Below are 24256 nucleotides of genomic sequence, written 5' to 3' on the forward strand. Positions count from 1 at the left end.
CCCTCAAGCTCCCCCCCCCCCCTGGTTACATGCCTGGCTCAAAGTGAACCTTAAAAACTCTGGCATAGACACTGAGAACTGGGAAGCCCTGGCCCTTGAGCGCTCCAACTGGAGGTCAGCTGTGACCAGCAGTGCTGTAGAATTTGAAGAGGCACAAATAGAGGGCAAAAGAGAGAAATGTGCCAAGAGGAAGGCACGTCAAGTCAACCCCGACCAAGACCACCTTCCACCTGGAAACCAATGCCCTCACTGTGGGAGAAGATGCAGATCACGAATTGGGCTCCACAGTCACCTACGGACCCACCAGTACGCTGATCTTGGAAGACTATCCTACTTGGACAACGAGGGATCGCCTAAGTAAGTAAGTAACTACTATTATATGTATCAGTTCACAAAATGATGTAGCATTTCGATGTTGGACTGGGGAGCATCCACACTGTAGAATTGATGCAGTTTGACACCACTTTAACTGTCATAGCTCAGTGCTATGGAATCATAGGAAAGATCTTAACATCCTCTGCTAAATAATGCTCATGCATCACCAGATTACAACTTCTGTGATTCTATGGCATTGAGCCATCCATGGCAATTAAAGTTTTGTCAAACTGCATTAATGCTGTTGTGCTTGCTGCTAGGACTCTTGAGACCAACTCCCCACTCAGCCTTAGAAGCCCACTGCAAGTATCTTGGCAAGTCACACTGTCTCAGCCGCACAGGAGGGCAAAGCCAACTCCTTTCAAACTTTTTTTTTTGCCAAGAAAACTAAGAGTTACCACAAGTTGGAAAGGACTTGGAAACACAACCCACAAACAATGTTAGTGCCATTATATTAGAAAACAATGGATCATTGACCCATCATCAGTCATGTCTAACTAGGATAAACCTCTACATTGTGACATGCATGCCTAACTGATGACCAGAGGAGCAAATCGGAGATCGCTGCTATTAAAGAAACACCCTTCTATCAGCAAAGGCCTTATCATCCAAGCCTTATCAAGTGCCAGAGTATTTGAGTCTGTGACTGCCAAGTTTGGCAGTCGCAGACACAAATACTCTGAGCTCCGGATTTAGCCCACTGTGATAAGCCATGCGATATAGGCTCTGAGCTTTTGCTTGACACCATCCAGACCTGCCTTGTTCTTCAGGGAGACATCCACGATGGTGAGTACTGCATCGCCTTCCTGTTCATCCTTTCTGGGCTCCTCTCAATTACACTTTTTCTATTCCTACCTCAACCAGGGTTTTATCATTTTACCTCGTCCATTTGGCCTGCCCATTGTGTTTGATTTTATATATGGCAATCTCCTCTGTTTATTTTATTTTGCTACTTTATGTATTTTATTCTGATGAAATTTTTGTTGCCTGCATTTTGTATTTTATTTTGCTGTATTGCATCTTTGGGCTTGGCCTCATGTTAGCCACCTCGAATCCCCTTCGAGGAGATGGTGGCGGGGTATAAATGATGATGATGATTATTATTATTATTATTATTAGGAGCATAGTGTCTAGATCTAAGGAAGTAATGCTACCCCTCTATTCTGCTTTGGTTAGACCACATCTGGAATATTGTGTCCAATTCTGGGCACCACAATTCAAGAGAGATATTGACAAGCTGGAATGTGTCCAGAGGAGGGCGACTAAAATGATCAAGGGTCTGGAGAACAAGCCCTATGAGGAGCGGCTTAGGGAACTGGGCATGTTTAGCCTGAAGAAGAGAAGGCTGAGAGGAGATATGATAGCCATGTATAAATATGTGAGAGGAAGCCACAGGGAGGAGGGAGCAAGCTTGTTTTCTGCTTCCTTGGAGACTAGGACGCGGAACAATGGCTTCAAACTACAAGAGAGGAGATTCCATCTGAACATTAGGAAGAACTTCCTGACTGTGAGAGCCGTTCAGCAGTGGAACTCTCTGCCCCGGAGTGTGGTGGAGGCTCCTTCTTTGGAAGCTTTTAAGCAGAGGCTGGATGGCCATTTGTCAGGGGTGATTTGAATGCAATATTCCTGCTTCTTGGCAGGGGGTTGGACTGGATGGCCCATGAGGTCTCTTCCAACTCTTTGATTCTATGATTCTATTATTACCACTCTCTGCTTCTGCATATTCATTGCATGAGACAGGTTTTGGGGCTGTATATATTTCTATATATATTTCAGATTTCAATATTAATGTTAAAAATACGTAGTATGATTTTACATAGGACTAGCTGTCCCCTGCCACGTGTTGCTGTGGCCCAGTCTGGTGATGTGGAAAATAATGAGAAAGTTTTGGTCTCTAATATATGTAATTTCTTTCTGCTTGTGGGTAAACAGTGTTTCTTGCTGTTTCTTTGTCAGTGTTGATGTGGAGATTGTTTGGCTTGCCCACTCTGGAACATACAACATATAACTGTCCTTCTTCATGGGTCCCTTTCAAATCTATGATACTATAACTGTGTGTGTGTGTGAATCATATCTATCTATATCTATGGCCGGATGGCTCTTTGCCAGGAGGGCTTTGATGACGTTTTCTTGCCCTGGTGAAGGGACCTGGACTGGATGGCCTTAAGTATTTTCTGTTGGTTATGGGGATTCTGTGTGGGAAGTCGGCCCCAATTCTGTCGCTGGTGGGGTTCAAATGCTCTTTGATTGTAGGTGAACTATAAATCCCAGTAACTACAACTCCGAAATGTCAAGGTCTATTTCCCCCAAACTCCATCTGTGTTCATATTTGGGCATATGGAGTATTTGTGGCAAGTTTGGTCCAGATCCATCATTGTTTGAGTCTGCAGTGCTCTCTGGATGTAGGTGAACTACAACTCCATAACTCAAGGTCAATGCCCACCAAACCCTTCTAGTGTTTTCTGTTGGCCATGGGAGTTCTGTGTGCTACGTTTAATTCAATTCCATCATTGCTGGAGTTCAGAATACTTTTTGATTGTAGGTAAACTATAAATCCCAGCAACTACAACTCCCAAATGACAAGGACATACATTGGGTTGTTAGGTGTATGCTATCCAAATTTGGTGTCAATTCGTCCAGTGGTTTTTGAGTTCTGTTAATCCCACAATCAAACATTACATTTTTATTTATATAGATTTGTGAACACTAAAGACAAATATCACTTAAGTAAAATAAACATTAAATATTAAATAACCAGAAAATATAAAATAAGATGTAAACACTAAACTAATCTGTTCCATAGGAAATTTAAGTAGAAGGAGATAAATGTGTCCTGGTCTTCTGAACCTATATCTAGGACAAATGGAGAGGGTATTTTGATCCAGCTTCTATACAGGCAAAGAAAGACTCATTGGGGGAAAATATTTGTTCAGGTGATATCTAGAAAGACGGAAGAGCCAAGCAGAGTTTGGCATGTCACTTCTAGGTATGTAGGTGTTTACTTCTCAGTTATGTATGCCTTCAATTTGGCATTATAAACATGCTTCTTAGAAGTAACTAACTGTTCAAGTTGAATATCTAGCTGATTATTTGGAAAATGATGCTGCTGCACTGAAGATGTAGAGGTAACAGTATAGAGAAAAGAATTACACTTAAATTCATCTTGGCTTTGCACTAGACATTAGGCCTGGGTAACCACGGAAAAATTTGGTTCTAAACTCGTTTCGTTTTTAGGTGGCCCTTGCGTTTCGTTTTTTTTAATAATTCCGAAATTTTCCTTTTAAAAATTTCAAAATATACGAAATTTCGTAAATTTCGAATCGATTCGTTAATGGCGGACGCGATTGCGCAATATGCTAAAAAAAACCTCCAAATGGGACAGGGGGAACTTCTGAAGCTTCCCTCTCCCTCTGTTGTTGACTGTTGGTGTGATAAAACAAACAACTATAAAACTTGCACCAGACATGCGAAAATAATTACAAAATAATTACAAAATAATTACGAAATAATTACAAAATAATTACGAAATAAATTGAAAAAATGGTTTCGAATCTAATTTACTCCTCACACTATTCCTGCATGGTTCAATATTGGATCGTAAGCTAATTTAAATACGAATTAATAACGAATTACGAAATTAACGAACGAAACCGCCCAGGCCTACTAGACATCTATTCTTTCTCCAAGTACTCTGGGAGATCAGAATGCTTACACACAAAAACAAAGACACATGTGGTATCCCTTTTTCAAATGTCACCACCCTGTTCTCTCTCTATCCTTATCATAATAATAATAATAATTATTATTATTAATATCCCACTTTTTCTCTCCACAAGAAGACCCCAAGAGACAGTCATAGAAGTGCAACTCAAAGGCTTTCAGTAACCATGTCAGTATGATTCATAGGTTTTTCGTTTTGAATAAGTTTTTAATGATTTAATCATAATTATTTTTAATACTATTGATGTTTAATTCTGTTTCAATATTTGTATATTTGAAGTTGTATTGAAAAGTGTGTAATGTAAGCTGCTTTTTAATAATAATAATAATAATAATAATATGTTTTTATGGAATAAAACAGAATTATTTAAAATACTATTCATCTTTAATTCTGTTTTAATATTTGTATAGTTGAAGTTGTATTGAAAAGTGTGTAGTGTAAGCTGCTTTTTAATAATAATAATAATAATAATAATAATAGGGTTGCTGTGAATTTTCCGGACTCTATGGCCATGTTCCAGAAGCATTCTCTCCTGATGATTCGCCCACATCTATGGGAGGCATCCCCAGAGGTTGAGGGATCTGTGGACAAGTCTACATAGGGACCACCAAACGCAGCATTGCCCAAACACGAATCAAGGAACATGAAAGGCACTGCAGACTACTTCAACCAGAGAAGTCAGCCATAGCAGAGCACCTGATGAACCAGCCTGGACACAGCATATTATTTGAGAACACAGAAATGCTGGACCACTCCAACAACCACCATGTCAGACTACACAGAGAAACCACTGAAATCCACAAGCATGTGGATAATTTCAACAGAAAGAAAGACACCACAAAATGAACAAAATCTGGCTACTAGTATTAAAAAGGTCTAAAATCAGGAGAGTAAATAAAGAGGAACACTAAAAAAGCAAGGAAATTCCAGACAAGAATCAATCAGTGTCAGTTAACAACTCCCAACAAAGGATTCCCCCAGGCAGCAACCAGCCAGGCTTTGAAGCTGCAAGGCCATTCAATGCTAATCAAGATGGCCATTTGAAATATTCACACTTGCCTTAAGCAAGACTTATTTCTCCCACCCTGGACATTCCGCAGATATATCAGCCTCACTTGTCTAGTTTCCAACAGACCTCACAACCACTGAGGATGCCTGCCATAGATGTGGGCAAAATGTCAGGAGAGAATGCTTCTGGAACATAGCCATACAGCCTGGAAAACTCGCAGCAACCAAGTGATCCTGGCCATGAAAGCCTTTAACAACACAATAATAATAATAATAATAATAATAATAATAATAATAATAATACATTCTAATAGGGAATAATACTGTCATCTAATTTTAAACCTAATAGTCATGTTTTCTTATATTTTGTTAGCAAATTAATATTGTACAGACAAAAATGTGCAAGTTTCCTTTTATAACTGGTTCCTTCCCTTCCAGGCTAGCAGGAAAGCTGGGACACAAAGGAAAGCTGCAGCAAAACGGGCCCAGAGGGGATCCTCTAATGTTTTCTCTATGTTTGAGCAGTCGCAGATCCAGGAGTTCAAGGAGGTGAGGCGGGGATCGGGACCATGGCTGGGTTTCCTATGAACTTATAAGCATCAGACCTAGATTAGAGGCAGGCCTGTAGCAAAATTTTTCAGGTTAAAAAAAAACCTGGTTTACTCATGAATTTTAACTGGTTAACCCATGCTATGTCTATGAGATGCAAAAAATTAAGAGTCCCTCCAGAACTGCAAGCACTATCTCAAGCAAATATTGACAATTTATTCACACTGTCATTACTTGCAGCAATAGCCAATGTAGTGAAGCAACCAAGTTGGGTGTGTGTGTGTTGAATGCTCTCATTAAGGAGGCCAGACTTGGTGGAGGTGGTTGACAGGGGCAGAGCTGCAGGCTCCAGCTTCCCACATGAGAAGCTGGAGCTGTCAGACAGGAGCTCACCCCGTCTCGCGGATTCAAAACGCCGACCTTCAGGTCAGCAGTTCAGTCAGCACAAAGGCTAAACCCATTGCGCCGCTGCTCATACGCCTGCTGGTGATGGGGAGAGAAGCAGAGATCCACATGTGGAGAAGTTACTGCTGCAGTTGTGTGTCTGTAATGTAAACCACTTTTCATACATGTAGCCAAACTCATCCTAATGGTAGTGAGGACATGTATTATACAACAAGAAGTTACCCATATTGATTCGAGTCTCATGCACCATCAAATGTAATACACACCTCCATTTTCAAAACACTGAAACCAAAATAAAGGATTTGCTGATGAATGTCGTGCAAGGCAACAAAGGTGTGTTCTTTGCAAAATGGCCATTACAGTTGCTGCCTTATTATTATTATTGTTATTATTATTATTATTAACACAATAAGATGAGTCCACAGCAAACAAAATCATTCTGCTGGCTGTTGTATTGGATCACACGTCGGACACTTCCCAAGTGTCTAGGTCTGAGTGATGTATCGGTGAATAATCCGTGCAGATTCCATTAAGGTGGCTTTTTGCAGCTGGCAGCTGGTAATTTTGTCAGCACCGATTGTATTTAAGTGCAGGCCAAGGTCTTTAGGCACTGCACCCAGTGTGCCGATCACCACTGGGACCACCTTGACTGGCTTGTGCCAGAGTCTTAGCAGTTCAATCTTTAAATCCTCATATCGTGTCAGCTTTTCCAGTTGTTTCTCTTCAATCCTGCTGTCACCTGGAATTGCAACATTGACATTCCATGCTTTATTTTTTAAACACGATTGTGAGGTCAGGAGTATTGTAACCCACAAAAGTGTTGGAACGTCAAAGCTTCCTGTGACGAAAAAGGAAAACCTTGCGGTGCATCAATGCTGCAGAATGAATACACTTTAACTGCTTAGATCAATGCTATGGAGTCATGGGGACAATAGCTTTACAAGGCCTTGATCCTTCTCTGCCAAAGGATGCTGAGGAGCTCCAGTGCAGCTTCCCCTTTTGCTTTGGCTCAGCACTAAGAGCTATGTTAAGTTATGTCAGCTCCATTGCCTGCTGGTCCATTTCCGAGCACAATTCAAAATGCTGGTCTTGACCTATACGGTTCTGTCCAAATGTATCTCCCCCTACGTCCCACCTCGAAACTTATAATCTTCCAGGGAGGCTCTGCTCTCGATCCCACCTTTGTTGCAAATGCACTTGGTGGGGACGAGAGACAGGGCCTTCTTGGTGGTGCCCCCGCCCCCCGTCTCACTCCCCAGCAAAATTAGGTCAACGGCTTCCCTCTTTTCCTTCAGGAAAAAGTAAATACAGTGTTATAATTAAGGGACATAGACACATGAGCAAAAAAAAAAAAGAAAAGCAATAAATAATTCCATCGGAACTTTATTAAAAACAGGAAAGGTCTCTAAGGGTGATAGACCGAGGTCCTGTGGAACAGGAAGATAAGTGAAAGGTCACAGCAAAAGGACAAAACGGCTAGAGAGACCTTATGAATGTCTGTTAATCTATATCGCAGAGAGCTTAAAGCAGATACAATATGAGCTTTTAGGTCCTTTCAACCCCATTGCTGTTAGTCTCATTGAGACAACCGCAACTTTTAAATGTTGCACATGGTTGCATTTCCAACACCTACATGGTATATTCACTACTGAATATTTTCAATTTGAGAGCACCAGTGTAATATTATCTGAAAGCTGACCTGTCACAAAAAAGGCAGTTGTTGGGTTGTTGTAGGTTTTTTCGGGCTATATGGCCATGTGACAGTCCAGGGCCAGGTGAAAGTCCCTCAAACTGTTGGAGGGCCGAGTTATAATTTGAAAAAAAAATATGAATGAATCCCTATACACACTGCACATATCTTATTTGTAGTGCAAAAAACACTTAAGAACAATACAATAATTAAAATGAAGATCAATTTTAACAAATATAAACTTATTAGTATTTCAATGGGAAGTGTGGGCCTGCTTTTGGCTGATATGATAGGATTATTGTTGTTGTGCGCTGTCAAGTTGTTTCAGACTTAGTTTGACCCTGAGCGAGGGCTGGGTAAATGACCTTGGAGGGCCGTATCCGGCCCCCGGGCCTTAGTTTGAGGACCCCTGGTCTAGAGGCATTCTCTCCTGATGTTTCGCCTGCATCTATGGCAAGCATCCTCAGAGGTAGTGCTTGTCATAGATGCAGGCGAAACGTCAGGAGAGAATGCCTCTAGACCATGGCTATATAGCCTGAAAAAACCTACAACAACCCAGTGATTCCGGCCATGAAAGCCTTCGACAATACAAGGCAGTTGTTGTTGTTGTTGTTGTTGCTATTTTGCTTAAGGTCATGCTGCATTACTTGTGTTCGATACCTTTCCAGTCCTGAGGAACCTTGCAACAAAATATTTTCAAAAAGATGAATATATGTATCTAAGTAGCAGAGCTACTATGAAACCTGGTCAAACCTAAATTGCAGAGGTACATGAATTTATTCCTTTTCCCACCAAGGCATTCAGCTGCATTGACCAGAATCGCGATGGAATTATCAGCAAATCAGACTTAAAAGAGACCTATGGGCAACTTGGTGAGTGATTTCCCCTTGTTATGAAGCCACACTCTACACAAATAAATTGAGTCAAAACTGAGTAAATTGCTCTTTGAATTCTGTTGGCAGTTACTAAAATATACTGAGACGAAAGAGAGAAAAGAGGGAGAAGGCGAGACTGCAACATTTTAAAAGAAGCTGGGGAAAAATCCCCAAATCAGGGTCATTGGAGAGTAGTGGTACGGAATCCGACACCATCCTAAAAGGCATAGAAAGTAATCCCCCTATTCTTGGTTTTAGGATTGGCACCAACCAAGAAGAGCAAAATGCAAAACTCACAGTGACCTTTCTAACTGGAATGCAGAAAGGAAAAAAAGGATCTCCTTATCTGAAGAATAACCACAGTAATGTAGTAGCTGTGTTATTTTGGGCTCCATGAGCACTTCAGTTCTGGATTTGTGATAACACGGCACTTCATTTGCAGAATGGCTTATCTTCCTTTGTAGGGCGCTGGTGACGTTATCACATCAGGGCAAACCCACATTCCTGCTACCTGCAGAATTCTGGGAAACATAGTTTAGGATGGGACCTTTTGAATTCTCAACTACAGAGGTCTTTGCCTTTGCAAACTACATTTCCCAGAATTCTGCAGGTGGCAGAAACACTCTGGTGTGATAATGCCAACTGTTCTGGAGTCTGGGGATTGCATCATTTGGTGGCGTCCCCATGCAGCAAATGTGTGGGAAAGGAATGTGGTTGACACACAGATCCTAAGATACTTAAGAGCATGTCTTTCTGAAGCAGTGTGTGATTATCCACATCTGATGAGATCTGCTCACTCTCCAGATACATGGCTGAGCTATGTCAAAATGAAAAGGAATTTCTACACATCCTCTCCCTGCACCCCAAACTTCTGTTGGGTCAGCCCGATCTCTTTCCTGGCTTCCCACACTTGCTTGTTCTGGCGCTGAGCCAAACTTGATCTCTTTCCATTTTTTTTTTTTTGACCAGAGACCACTTGCTCAGGGGCCATTCTCTAACGTTGGTACCAAAAGGGTTATGAAACAGTTTTTGGCCAACTTTAGATTCAGTTTGGTTATTTGGGGTGCTTATTCGGAAAATTGCATTGGATAGACCACATCAGATCTAGTTTATGGTACAGAACGTATGCCACCAGTAGTTGCCATCTGCTCGCCCACAGAAAACCATATTTAATAAGCCTCAGGGTTTTATGAGGGTTTTAAGAGGGTTTTACGAGACCAATTGCTCTTGTTGCAATGGTGTAGTAATGGTGAGGCTGTCATGAATGACTTTCCAATACATTTAAAGCATTTATTGCGATTTCCAGTGTGAGAGGGTATATCAGATTACAGAAAAACATTTAGACATACAAACATACAGATTCTATGCAACTACATCGGATGTACAATTACATTGGTTAACAAACAAACAAAGGGGAATTACATTTTCACTCAACATTCACACCACATGTACACACATTCATTCTCTGGCATCCAAATATTACCATATCTTTTTCTCCCTCCTTGGAGAAGCACCTCTTAGGCCAGACCCTGCTTTCCTGCAGCCTGCCAAATGCATAGTTCCAAAACTTCCATAATGCCAAAACTTCAAAAACCGAAATGCCAAAATTTCTTTCCATAAGCAAAATGCCAAGGACCAGATCTCTCTTTTCCGTACAGCAGAATGTGACTCCCTGCACAAAATCTAAGACTCCAAAAGTGCCCTTCTTCCTCTTCCCTTGAGAAAGAAGCCCCAAAGTGACCAAAATCATGCTTTCCCATAGCATATCTGTCACTCTCCTTAGGTACACAATCTCTCTCCTTCCCAAGGAGCAGAGCATAGCGGGTGGAACAGACTCCTCAGTCTGCCACAATTTGAGCATTGTTAGACTGAGTCTTTTATAGGAATATTCTGCTGGTGTAGTCCCAAAGTTGTAAATGAATGATAGACATCTTCCATCCTGGATCCATCTCGGTTTCCTGGCCAGATGTTGATTCTTCTTGATTGGTGTTAACAAACACAAGGCTTGTGTTGACTTCCTTCTTAACATAAAGAATGTTGCAAACCTTTCTGTTATCACTGTCCCAGTTCTTATCAGGGTTTCTCATTAGCATGTCCAGCAAGCAGGTAGTTAGTCATTGCAGGCCTTAATATTATACTGGGGTTTCCAAAATTATTAACTCCATCCATACAACTTCCATTCTTCCATTCATTCCCACACATTATATTAAATTCACATTTATCAAATCTACACATTGAATTTCTTATCACAAGGCTGCAGACCATATTTTAGTTCTTGCGGACAACTGGTGGTCCACAGACCACAGGTTGGGAACTGCTGCTCTAAGCCTAACCCTAACTCTTCTCTATATACATGTAAGCAATCACCCTAAAAGGTCACCCTAACCCTAAAAGGTAAGGACGGGGCTTGTGCCTTTTGCAGCCATAAGAAGCAGATAAGATCTCATGGAGTCAGATAGAGTTGTATGCTGTATTTGCATCTTTGACTCACCAGAAGCAATTAGATTTGATGGGAGCCCTGCTTTTCCTCTATAGGGAAAATGAATGTGAAGGATGAGGAGCTGGAAGAGATGCTGAAGGAAGGGAAAGGGCCAATAAACTTCACAGTCTTCTTAACACTCTTTGGGGAGAAACTGAACGGTAAGTTGATGTTGCTTGATCAAGGACCTTAGCGATTAAATCTTCAGTCTTTGGGTGGCAACAGGGAGATTACACAAGTACAGATGGGAAAAAGCCTAGCATATTGAGAGACTTCAGATAAAAACATCACAATTATATATATAGTACTGCTCAATTGTCTAACATTTAAGAGATCTTAGATAATTGATATATTAGTACCTCCTGCCACTTCATCACATGCATTAAATTCTACTGAGCCACCCAATTAAAAACAGTAACAGTAACCTAATCCTACATCATCACATGATGTAGGCTTCAAATGGTGTTTTTAAAGGGGAGAGGGAGAGAGGCTGGCCTGGTGGCAGAAGGAAGGGGACTATTGGCTTTATCTCCTTGAGAGAGAAATCTCCTCCTCATTTCTTTCCCTTCTTTCCCCTTTACTTTCTTCTTCATCCCCCCATTTCCCTTTTCTTCTCCCCCTTTCCCCTATCCTTTCTTCTTTCTTGTTTCCTTTCTTTCATCTTTTTCTCCCCTTTCTTCTTTCCTTTCCTTCTTTCCCCTTTCTTTCCTCTTCCTTTCCTCCTTCCTTCTCTTCTTTCCCATTCCTAACATTTCCATCCTTTCTCTCTTCCCTCTTTTTTGCTTTTCCTTTCTTTCCCCCTTCCCTTCTTTCCCCCTACTTTTCTTCCTTCTCCTTTCTTTCCCTCCTTTTCTCCCTTCTTTCTCATTGCCCTCCTTTCTTTTCACCTTTCTTCCCTTCTTTCTCCTTCCCTTCCTATCTTCCTCTTCCATGTTTTCCTTATCCTTTTCTTCCCTCCTTCTCCCCTTCCACCCTTTACTTCTCACCTTATTCCTCCTTTTTCCCCACCTTCCTTCCCTTTTCTCTTCCCTTCTTTTACTTTCTCTCTCCCGTCCCTTCCCTTCTTTGTTTCTTTCCCTCTTCTTTCCCCTTTATGTCCCATATTTTCCCCTTGCATACCATTCTATCCCCCTTCCATCCCTTCCCTCCCCCTTTCCCACTCATCTTTCTCCTTTCCTTTGCTTTCTATTTTTTCTTTCCCTCTTCCGTTCCTTCTTTCATCCTTGTATCCCTACTCACATCCTTCTACCTGGCTGGATCCCACAACAGTGCCATTCTAGGCATTCTCTTGTGCTTTCTTTTAAATAGATACACATTGCTCCACTTGAGTCTTTCCATTGTCATTGTGTTGCATCTGTGAGCTTCGCTTCTTCCTTCCATAGGTACTGACCCAGAAGAATCAATCCTTGCTGCCTTCAAGCTTTTTGACCCAAATGCATCTGGCTATGTGAACAAAGATGAGTAAGTTGAGAAATTACTATTGACTTCCTATGTCTGTTCCCACCCCAAATCCCTGAAGGCATCCGTTTGTGTGAAACAGAAGCTGGGAAGTTGTGGACAATGTCTCTGAACAACAATTACTTACTTTATTTCAAATCTTGGCTTTCAGATTTAAACAGCTCCTGATGACACAGGCAGACAAATTCACTCCTGAGGAGGTGAGGCATCCTCTTGATACAACACTGTCTGGAACAAGGGTTTTCAAACTTTTTCAGCCACAGAGGCCTTTTTGAAGGAAGGGTTTATTGTGGAGCCATAAGAAATGTTTATATATTATATTATATATGATGTAAATATATCAGGCAACTTTTGGACACAGGGGTTACATTGGATTTTAAAATTTGATAGACAGACCAGGCCAGTGGCAGATGGATGGAGAATGTCTGTGTGAACTGACTGAACAAAACAATACACACTCCATATATCTCTTTTAAAAAGAAAGAAAGAACAATGAAGAACAATTTTGACCAACATAAACTTAACAATATTTCAATGGAAGACCCCAGGAGCCATCCAGTCCAGCCCCCTTCTGCCTTGCAGAAAAAGCACAATAATAGTAATATTATTTTAGTAAAACATTCTTTCTAGACTGCCCTCTCTCCCTGAAGGGATTTATGAAACACATTCAATGCCCTAAATTGGGGGTCCTCAAACTTTTTAAACAGAAGGCCAGGTCACAGTCCCTCAAACTGTCAGAGGGCCAGATTATAATTTGAAGAAAAAAACACACCATAATTTGAATTCCTATGCACACAGCACATATCTTATTTGTAGTGCAAAAAAACCACAAACCCACACTTAAAAACAATACAATAATTAAAACGAAGAACATTTTTTTAAATTTTATTTTTATTTTATTTAAGTAAACATACATTTGCAAGTGTTTGTTGCATATAGTGCAATACTTTCTATCTATTAATGTTCTATAATCCTTTATCTCATAATATATTTCTATTAAGGGGTCACAGTCTACTATCTAAATATTACATAAAAAGATATCATAGATTCTTACTTTACATCCACTTCTTCCTTGTCTACAGTCTTATAGGATTCTCTATATACATTTTTAATTTAACTTTACATTAAGGTGTTGAATCATTGGTTGCCATTCATTAACGAAGTTGTCTAGTATTTCTCCTCTTAATAATATAGTTATTTTGTCCGTTATCAACATAACTATAATATATTTTTCCCATTCTTCTAAAGGAGGTATATCTGGGGTTTTCCAATATTTGCATATACTATTCTAGCTGCCACTGTTGTGTAAAACAAATTTTTTCCGAAGAACAATTTTAACAAATATAAACTTATTAGTATTTCAATGAGAAGTGTGGGCCTGCTTTTGGCTGATGAGATAGGATTGTTGTTGTTGTTGTTGTTGTTGTTGTTGTTGTGTGCTTTCAAGTCATTTCAGACTTAGGTTGACCTTGAGTGAGGGCCAGGCAAATAACCTTGGAGGACCATATCTGGCCCTCAGGCCTTAGCTTGAGGACCCCTGTCCTAAATAAGTACAACACACCAAAAAACAATACAAAATAGTGCACGCTAATAACAGGAAACCTATAACCAAAGAATTAAACATCAAAATGGAAACAAACTGAAAACAATCCAGTAGGAGATAATAACACTAATAACATGAATTAACATTAAGACATAAACCCTAAAAACAATTAGAATACATTAAAAGTGGCTATCACAGGTGTTCATTTAAAATGTATCATAGCAGCCATGTGGTATAAATAAGTTAGCCAGTGTTCCAATGGAATTAACTGAAAGTGTCTAGTCATCCTCTTTTCCATATGCTAAAGTACATAGGTGTGTTTTCAGGAGGTTTTTTTTAAAGGAGAGGAGGATGACAGGCATTTTTATTTCCTTAGAGAAGAGGTTCCAGAGATGGGAAGTGATCACGGAGAAGGCCCCCTCTCTCGTTCCCACCAGCTGTGCTTGAGACGCAGCTGGGGCTGAGAGCAGGGGCTTCTCCACTGACATCCTCCTCAAAGCACCACCTGAGCAGTGGGAGGGAAATAGAGTCCTGGAAGCAAGGAAGGTGTTTCCAGGAAGAGAAAAAAAGAGGAGTAGGAGGAGAAGCTTTGCAATCCAGGCAGGACTTTGCAAGACACGCCCAGTGGTCAGGTCCAGACATGTCTTGGCCTCCTCCTCCTCCTTCCCAGTGACATCATTGTTATCTGGTTGGGCAAGAGAGAGGAGGGAGGAGGCAAGGAAGGAAGGAAGGAAAGAAGAAGGGAAGGAGGGAGGAAGGGAAGGAAGGAAGGAATGAAGGAAGGTGAAGAAAGGCAGGTGGTCAGGCCATGGAGCCCTGGGATGCGCCCCTTGGCAACCATAGCATCATGGCACAGGACCCTACTGCCTGGTGCTGGTGGGAGCAGGGCCACTCCTTGGACCTCCCTCTGGGCCCCCACCTGAGACTCGGGAAGTGCCTAGATCTCAAGGAAGAAGCAGAAGAGAGAGAAGGAAAAAGAAGGGAAGTGCAGAGCCTCTCAGAATGCTTTGCAGAGCCTCAAGGGCTCCACAGAGTCCACTTTGAGCAACACTGACCTGGAATGTCTCACACTCACTCTCCTTAAATTCAAATTATATAGGCACAATGCTGTGGATTTGGTATGTTAATTCGATTTGGTTTTGAAATTTGAAAAACTGGTATCCATTCACACTACAAAATAATACAACTACTATCCAACTGACTGCAGTAATTTCATCCTATGAAATCTTGGAATGGGCAGTTTTGGGATGGGCAGAATGGGACCACAAGTCTATTGTCAGTATGCCAAGCATCAAATTTTAGCCATAGGAATGTGTTTGCCTTTGAATAGTCTTGCAAATGTCTTAAGAAATAAGTGATTGCCTTTGCTTGTGTTGTGTAGGTAGAACAAATGTTTGCAGTGGCTCCTATTGATGTAGCTGGAAACATTGACTACAAATCCTTATGCTACATCATCACACATGGTGACGAGAAGGAAGACTGAAGAACTGTGCAGAGACCAGGATATGCTGATGATGAAACAGCAGGCGATCTACTGTATTGCTAATAAACCTGCAATAAAGAAATGAACAAGTGCCTTACTATGATGACAAAACTATACCATGAAATGTAATGGCTAAGATGTGATGATGTTTTGTCATTTTCTGTAACAACATTGGTACAGTTTTAGAGAGCTCTGGGCAGAACTGGAAGCAGTGGTTCAGAATGGGCAATTTAGATTTCGATTCAATTCAGCGTAAACACAATTTTCTCTCTAGAATTAGTTTGCCAATAAATGATTGGAGAAATAGATACCTGCACATAATAGAGGGCTTTAAAAATATTTAGAGGGCATTTATCTCCCGTTTAGAAAATTAAGATACACTTCCTGCTATTTTCCTTCAAAAGGAGCTTGTGAAATTCATTTTGGGCTCAGACAGGTTTCAAATTTTATCAGGATTTCACCCCCCCCCCCCAAAAAGACCTAATTTCATTCCTCATTTTACACAATTTCCTATTTCCAAAGAAGTAGCTGGGTTAAAATAAAAAAAGTAAAATAGTAAAGAGTAGAGACATCAGACTGGCAACAAAGATCCGCCTAGTCAAAGCCATGGTATTCCCTGTAGTAACCTACGGATGTAAGAGCTGGACCTTAGGGAAGACTGAGCGAAGGAAGATCGATGCTTTTGAGCTGTGGTGTTGGAGGAAAGTGCTGAGAGTGCCTTGAACTGCGAGAAGATCCAACCAGTCCATCCTCCAGGAAATAAAGCCCGGCTGCTCACTGGAGGGAAGGATACTAGAGACAAAGTTGAAGTGCTTTGGCCACATCATGAGGAAACAGCAAAGCCTAGAGAAGACAATTATGCCGGGGAAAGTGGAAGGCAAAAGGAAGAGGGGCCAACCAAGGGCAAGATGGATGGATGGCATCCTTGAAGTGACTGGACTGACCTTGAAGGAGCTGGGGGTGGTGACGGCTGACAGGGAGCTCTGGCGTGGACTGGTCCATGAGGTCACGAAGAGTCGGAGACGACAACGAATGAACAACAACAAAGCTGGGTTAGTCTTTTGCAGCACAATAAAGGAAAAATTAGGGGGTGAAAAAGGAAAAATAGAATATGGAGTTGAAGAATTCAGCACCTTGCACAGTTCCTCTCAATAGCTGCCATTGGGAATGGTGTCTGACTGAGGAGAGGCCCAGGGCTCCCCCTTTGACTTTGACCCCCCCCCCCCCACACACACCCATGCACATAAATACATATACATATAAACAAATTCATATACACATATATACATTCACATATACACATAAATACATACACATATACACCTATGCATAAATACATATATACACACACACACATACATGCACATATACACATAAATACATAAGTAAAGGTAAAGGTTTCCCCTGAGATTAAGTCTAGTTGTGTCTGCTCATCTCAAATTCTAAGTCGGAGAGCCAGCATTGTCCGTAGACTCCTCCAAGGTCAGTCATGTGGCTGGCATGGCTGCATGGAGTGCCGTTACCTACTACACTGGATTATATGGCATCGTAGACAACAACTCATAGCTAAGAATGGGGAAGATACAACAGTGTGTTAAGGCATTGAATCGTTGCCTGTATGTAAAGCTGTCTTATCTCAGGAAGTGAGATAAATCTACCCCTCAGAAGTGAAATTCACTCCTGGAAAATGTATTATTCAGAGGAAAAGGGGTCTACAATGAAGCTTTCTCACCAATCCTTGTTTCAACAAGAAGCCAAATTTTCCAAAATTCAGTTCTCACAGAGACAGAAAGTGAAATCTCATGAACTGGGGTACAGACAGCAAAGGAAACACCACAGGGGTGTTAACCCTTACCTATGCTACCCAAAGCATGCATATATAGATGGAGTTAAACTTTAAAAATGTACCTGTTTAAACTTACAAACAAATTCAACTTACGAACAAACCTACAGAAATTCTTGTTCATAACTTGGGGACTGCCTGTATATGGAAAGGAAAAAAAGTGGGAAAATAAACTGCATTGTATAGTAGTGTAGATCGGGTTGAAGTTTAACTGCACTATGTGAATCTACACAGACCATAAAATGCAGTTTCAAAATACATTGTGTGGCAATGTAAATGGGGCCAGTAAGAGGATTTTTGTGGTCAAAAAAATAGTAATGATATTATACTATTTTATATACTCAGCATTGCCTGGGTTTGCATTTTGCAGTTGTATTTATTAGTTACAATACTTATTAGTCTTACCATGGCAGGGATGGTTCTTTCCCCAGACTGAAGCACAAAATAGTACTTTCTCTGTCCCTGAGGCACTGAGGGTACCTGGCTGGTATTGGCCTCCATGGCAACTCTTCACTGGCCTCTTGGAGTCATAGCTGGCTCTTTCCTGCTAATTTCTCAGCTGACAATCATGCTTCTTGGTGGTCTCCCAAGTGCGCAGTAATTGTTCTGTTTGCTTTTGGAGTGACTTGTCCTATAGTAAAGGTAAAGGTTTTCCCCTGACATTAAGTCCAGTCGTGTCCGACTCTGGGGATTGGTGCTCATCTCCATTTCTAAGCTGAAGAGCCGGTGTTGTCTGTAGACACTTCCAAGGTCATATGGACAGTACAACTGCATGGAGTGCTGTTACCTTCTGCTGGAGCGGTCCCTATTGATCTACTCACATTTGCATGTTTTCAAACTGCTAGGTTGGCAGAAGCTGGGGCTAATAGCAGGAGGTCACCCCGCTCCCTGGATTCGAACCGCTGACCTTTTGGTCACAAGTTCAACAGCTCAGCAGTTTAACCTGCTGCACTACTGGGGACTCCATTTTTGTCTAAAGTTTTTGACTAGAGTACAGGCAAAATGTTTGATTGCCCGGTAATTCATGGCAGCTGCTACCCAGAGGTAAATTGAGTCGCTGCTACAAAGTGAAGGTCACTCTTCAGGGCCACATTGGAGTCACAGTCAGTGTTGAAAATTCAGGTCTCTCTTGCCACCCGATGGGAGAACGTGCTAGTTCTACGTCACTTTGAGAAGGCAGGAAGAGTGACAGCCTACCCAAGGCACCATTCCCAAAAGTGGAATTGGTTGGCAAGTATGATTAAGCTTTCTGACCACAGATGAAAAACTATCAGGTTGGCAGGACAATGCATGCCAGATGCACAATTTAAAGAGGTGCCCAGGGGCAGCTTTTGACATAGAATCATAGAATCATAGAATCAAAGAGTTGGAAGAGACCTCATGGGCCATCCAGTCCAACCCCCTGCCAAGAAGCAGGAATATTGCATTCAAATCACCCCTGACAGATGGCCATCCAGCCTCTGCTTAAAAGCTTCCAAAGAAGGAGCCTCCATCACACTCCGGGGCAGAGAGTTCCACTGCTAAATGGCTCTCACAGTCAGGAAGTTCTTCCTAATGTTCAGATGGAATCTCCTCTCTTGTAGTTTGAAGCCATTGTTCCGCGTCCTAGTCTCCAAGGAAGCAGAAAACAAGCTTGCTCCCTCCTCCTCCCTGTGGCTTCCTCTCACATATTTATACATGGCTATCAAATCTCCTCTCAGCCTTCTCTTCTTCAGGCTAAACATGCCCAGTTCCCTAAGCCGCTCCTCATAGGGCTTGTTCTCCAGACCCTTGATCATTTTAGTCGCCCTCCTCTGGACACATTCCAGCTTGTCAATATCTCTCTTGAATTCACACCAACAGGATCACGTTTCTGGAGACCAACACACTACATTGCACAAAAGGGGCCCTGTCATTCCTGAAAGTAAACAGGTCTTGGTAGTAGGCGACTCCCTCCTTAGAGGAACGGAAGCTGTCATTTCCAGACCGGATGGGATGGCTCGAGAAATATGCTGCCTACCGGGGGCAAAAATACACCATATCACTCAGAGGCTCACCAGGCTCCTCAAGCCCTATCACCGTCCTCCCCTCATGTTGATTCATGTAGGAACCAATGATACTGCAAGGCATACGTTTCAAAAGATCACAAATTATTTTCGAGCTCTAGGAGCAAAGCTAAAAGAATGTAATGTACAGGTGGTCTTTTCATCCCTCCTCCCTGTTGTAAGACACGGACCCACAAGAGCCAGAAAAATAGTACAGGTCAATGACTGGCTTAGAAAATGGTGTCAGGAGGAACGCTTTGGCTTCCTCGACCATGGCCTGCTTTTCCAGGAGGATGGCCTACTGGCAAGGGATGGGGTGCATCTCACACAAGTAGGAAAACACCTTTTTGCTCACAGACTCGCAAACCTCATTAGACGCACTTTAAACTAGGTCCACCGGGGGAGGGGGACAACAGCCTTGCGAACACTACTTTACCCATAATGTCTGGGAATCGCCAGAAGGCTAAACGGAGGGCTGCACAAACACAACAAGGACCAAGTACCAAAAGCACAATAATCCCAATTAAACAGCTCAAGGGAAGATCCCAGGGGCTCACATGTCTTTACACTAATGCACAGAGCATGAGAAATAAACAAGACGAACTCCAACTTTTAGCACAACACCACAAATATGATATCATAGGGATCACTGAAACCTGGTGGGATGACTCCTATCGCTGGAATGTAGATATCGAGGGGTATAACCTCTTTCACAGAAACCGAACAAAGGGGAGAGGAGGCTCTGTGCATTAGCCTTATATGTCAAAAACTCTTATGCTGCAGAAGAGATTCAAGACAGCAATCTGGGAAACCAGCTTGAAATCATCTGGATAAGAATCAAGGGAACTGGGACTCAAAAAGATGTCGTTGTAGGCGTCTACTACAGACCCCCAAGCCAGGAGGAAGAACTTGATGAAGTCTTCTGCCAACAGTTGACCAAACAGGCACAGAAAAGAGATGTAGTAGTCATGGGCGATTTCAACTATCCCGATATTTGCTGGAAAACAAACTCGGCCAAGAGTACAAGGTCCAACAAATTCCTCGCTTGCCTTGCAGACAATTTCATGGTCCAGAAGGTAGAAGAGGCAACAAGGGGATTGGCTACTCTTGATCTCATCCTAACAAATGCGGAGGACCTGATCGATGCGGTCGACGTGGTAGGATCCTTAGGGGCAAGTGACCATGTGCTCCTGCAATTTGAGGTACAAAGGAAGGCCGAAACTAAGACAAGTCAAACCCGCATTTTGGACTTTAGGAGAGCTGATTTCCAAAAAATGAAGGAAACGCTGAGCAGCATTCCGTGGACACAGATACTAAAAGACAAGGGAGTTACGGATGGATGGGAATTTCTCAAGAGTGAAATACTCAAGACGCAATTGCAAACCGTGCCAACAAAGAGAAAAAATAGGACAAGTGCAAAGAAGCCAGAATGGATGTCCAAAGAACTTCTAACTGTGCTAAGACACAAAAGAGACATGCACAAGAAGTGGAAAAAGGGAGAAATCACCAAAGAAGAATTCAAACAATTAGCCAACACCTGTAGGGAAAAGGTCCACAAGGCTAAAGCACAAAATGAGCTCAGGCTTGCCAGGGACATTAAAAACAATAAAAAGGGCTTCTATTCTTATGTCAGTAGAAAAAGGAAAAATAAGGAGGCGATAGGACCTCTTCGCGGAGAAGATGGGGCAATGCTGACAGGGGATAGGGAAAAGGCAGAACTACTTAATGCCTTCTTTGCCTCGGTCTTCTCACAAAAAGAGAGTCTTCAACCTCAGCAAGATGGAGTGGATGAGGGATTGGAGGACATCCAACCCCAAATTGGGAAAGAATTCTTCCAGGAATACCTGGCCGCTCTAAATGAGTTCAAGTCCCCAGGGCCAGATCAACTACACCCCAGAGTATTGAAGGAACTAGCGGAAGTCATTTCGGAACCATTGGCAACCATCTTTGAGAGTTCTTGGAGAACGGGAGAAGTTCCAGCAGATTGGAGGAGGGCCAATGTGGTCCCAATCTTCAAGATGGGAAAAAAGGATGAGCCAAACAACTACCGTCCGGTCAGCCTCACGTCGATACCGGGCAAGATTCTGGAAAAGATTGTTAAGGAAGCGGTCTGCAAACACTTAGAAACAAATGCAGTCATCGCTAATAGTCAACATGGATTTATCAAAAACAAGTCATGCCAGACTAATCTGATCTCTTTCTTCGATAGAGCTACAAGCTGGGTAGATGCGGGGAGTGCCGTGGATGTAGCGTACCTGGATTTCAGTAAGGCCTTCGACAAGGTCCCCCATGACCTTCTGGCAAGGAAACTAGTCCAATGTGGGCTAGGCAAAACTACGGTGAGGTGGATCTGTAATTGGTTAAGTGGACGAACACAGAGAGTGCTCACTAATGCTTCCTCCTCATCTTGGAAAGAAGTGACAAGTGGAGTGCCGCAGGGTTCCGTCCTGGGCCCGGTCCTGTTCAACATCTTTATTAATGACTTAGATGAAGGGCTAGAAGGCATGATCATCAAGTTTGCAGACGACACCAAATTGGGAGGGATAGCCAATAGTCCAGAGGACAGGAGCAGAATTCAAAACGATCTTGACAGATTAGAGAGACGGGCCAAAACTAACAAAATGAAGTTCAACAGTGACAAATGCAAGATACTCCACTTTGGCAGAAAAAATGAAATGCAAAGATACAGAATGGGGGACGCCTGGCTCGAGAGCAGTACGTGTGAAAAAGATCTTGGAGTCCTCGTGGACAACAAGTTAAACATGAGCCAACAATGTGATGTGGCAGCAAAAAAAGCCAATGGGATTTTGGCCTGCATCAATAGGAGCATAGTGTCTAGATCTAAGGAAGTAATGCTACCCCTCTATTCTGCTTTAGTTAGACCACATCTGGAATATTGTGTCCAATTCTGGGCACCACAATTCAAGAGAGATATTGACAAGCTGGAATGTGTCCAGAGGAGGGCGACTAAAATGATCAAGGGTCTGGAGAACAAGCCCTATGAGGAGCGGCTTGGGGAACTGGGCATGTTTAGCCTGAAGAAGAGAAGGCTGAGAGGAGATATGATAGCCATGTATAAATATGTGAGAGGAAGCCACAGGGAGGAGGGAGCAAGCTTGTTTTCTGCTTCCTTGGAGACTAGGACGCGGAACAATGGCTTCAAACTACAAGAGAGGAGATTCCATCTAAACATTAGGAAGAACTTCCTGACTGTGAGAGCCGTTCAGCAGTGGAACTCTCTGCCCCGGAGTGTGGTGGAGGCTCCTTCTTTGGAAGCTTTTAAGCAGAGGCTGGATGGCCATCTGTCAGGGGTGATTTGAATGCAATATTCCTGCTTCCTGGCAGGGGGTTGGACTGGATGGCCCATGAGGTCTCTTCCAACTTTTTGATTCTATGATTCTATGATTCTATGATTCTATGATTCTAATTGTGGTGCCCAGAATTGGACACAATATTCCAGATGTGGTCTAACCAAAGCAGAATAGAGGGGTAGCATTACTTCCTTAGATCTAGACACTATGCTCCTATTGATATGGGAGAGGGCAGGTGGCCATCCTCATGCACTCTATAGCCAACAGGCTGTGAGCCAACCTCATGGCCACCATCGCAGACCCCTTCTCCTTAGTGATCTGTCCCCACAACGGGACCTCTCCATATGTCATAGGCTTGGCGAGGATGGCCTGGAAGTGGGTGAAATTTCTGAAAGATTCCAATGGTCCAGGTACACTGATAAGACAGGCCGAAAATAAGGCAGTGGCGGAAAGATCACTGGGCAGGCAAAAATTGCTAGTGTATAGCACCTTTGGGGCCAAATCTTGCCTTTATTCTCAATCAGGCATGGGCAAACTTGGGCCCCCCAGGTGTTGTGGACTACAACTCCCACAATTCCTAACAGCCTCAGGCCCCTTCCTTAAGAAGCTGAGGGGAAAAAAGGAAAGGAGTCCAAAACACCCGGAGGACTCAAGTTTGCCCATGTGTGATATGTATACATGCACTCACTGAGATATAGGAATTATATATGCCTATACATGTATATATACACCTAGCCATCCCCTTCCACGTGTTGCTGTGGCCCAGTCTGCTGATCTGGAAAATAATGAGAAGGCGTTGATTTCTAATATATGTAATTTCTTTATGCTTGTGGGCAAATAGTATTTCTTGCTGTTTCTTTGCCAGTGTTGATGAGTGTCTGGTTTGCCTACTCCGGAACATGCAACATATAATTGTCCTTCTTTAGGGGTTCCTTTCAAATCTATGATACTATATCTGTGTGTGAATCATATCTCTCTATCTATATCTACGGCTGGATGGCTCTTTGTCAGGAGGGCTTTGATTACGTTTTCTTGCCCTGGTGAAGGGAGTTGGACTTGATGGCCTTAAGACAGTATTTCTCAACAGTGAGGGTGGGACCCCTTGGGGGGGGGGTCGAGAGTGGGTATTTTCTGTTGGTCATGGGGGTTCTGTGTGGGAAATTTGCTCCAATTCTGTCATTGGTGGGGTTCAGAATGCTCTTTGATAGTCGGCGAACTAAAAATTCCAGCAACTACAACTCCCAAATGTCAAGGCCTATTCCCCTCCAAACTCCATCTGTGTTCATATTTGGGCATTTGGCAAGTTTGGTCCAGATCCATCATTGTTTGAGTCCACAGTACTCTCTGGATGTAGGTGAACTACAACTCCCAAACTCAAGGTCAATGTCCACCAAATCCTTTGTTTTCTCTTGGTCATGGGAGTCCTGTGTGCCAAGTTTGGTTCAATTCAAACATCGGTGGAGTTCAGAATGCTTTTTGATTGTGGGTGAAC

General features: G+C 42.4%; 1 protein-coding gene across 1 annotated transcript; it reads left to right on the forward strand.

Annotated features, from left to right (window-relative positions):
* The first annotated feature begins 970 nt into the window (after positions 1–970).
* Positions 971–15684, forward strand: MYL7 (myosin light chain 7). The gene is made up of 7 exons (XM_060787292.2): positions 971–1161; positions 5543–5653; positions 8545–8620; positions 11159–11263; positions 12485–12563; positions 12712–12760; positions 15485–15684. Exons 1-7 carry the CDS (start codon positions 1159–1161, stop codon positions 15584–15586), a joined length of 525 nt encoding a protein of 174 aa, XP_060643275.1. The 5' UTR covers positions 971–1158; the 3' UTR covers positions 15587–15684.
* Positions 15685–24256: the final 8572 nt, after the last annotated feature.

Source organism: Anolis sagrei, chromosome 7 (genome assembly GCF_037176765.1).
Source record: "Anolis sagrei isolate rAnoSag1 chromosome 7, rAnoSag1.mat, whole genome shotgun sequence".
Taxonomy (NCBI): Eukaryota; Metazoa; Chordata; class Lepidosauria; order Squamata; family Dactyloidae; genus Anolis; species Anolis sagrei.

What these genes read in the sequence shown, in the direction of transcription:
- MYL7 (XM_060787292.2), top strand. An exon ending in AGATCCAGGAGTTCAAGGAG is followed by an intron (nt 5,654 to 8,544) that starts GTGAGGCGGGGA and finishes TTTCCCACCAAG; the next exon opens with GCATTCAGCTGCATTGACCA. An exon ending in GGCTATGTGAACAAAGATGA is followed by an intron (nt 12,564 to 12,711) that starts GTAAGTTGAGAA and finishes CTTGGCTTTCAG; the next exon opens with ATTTAAACAGCTCCTGATGA.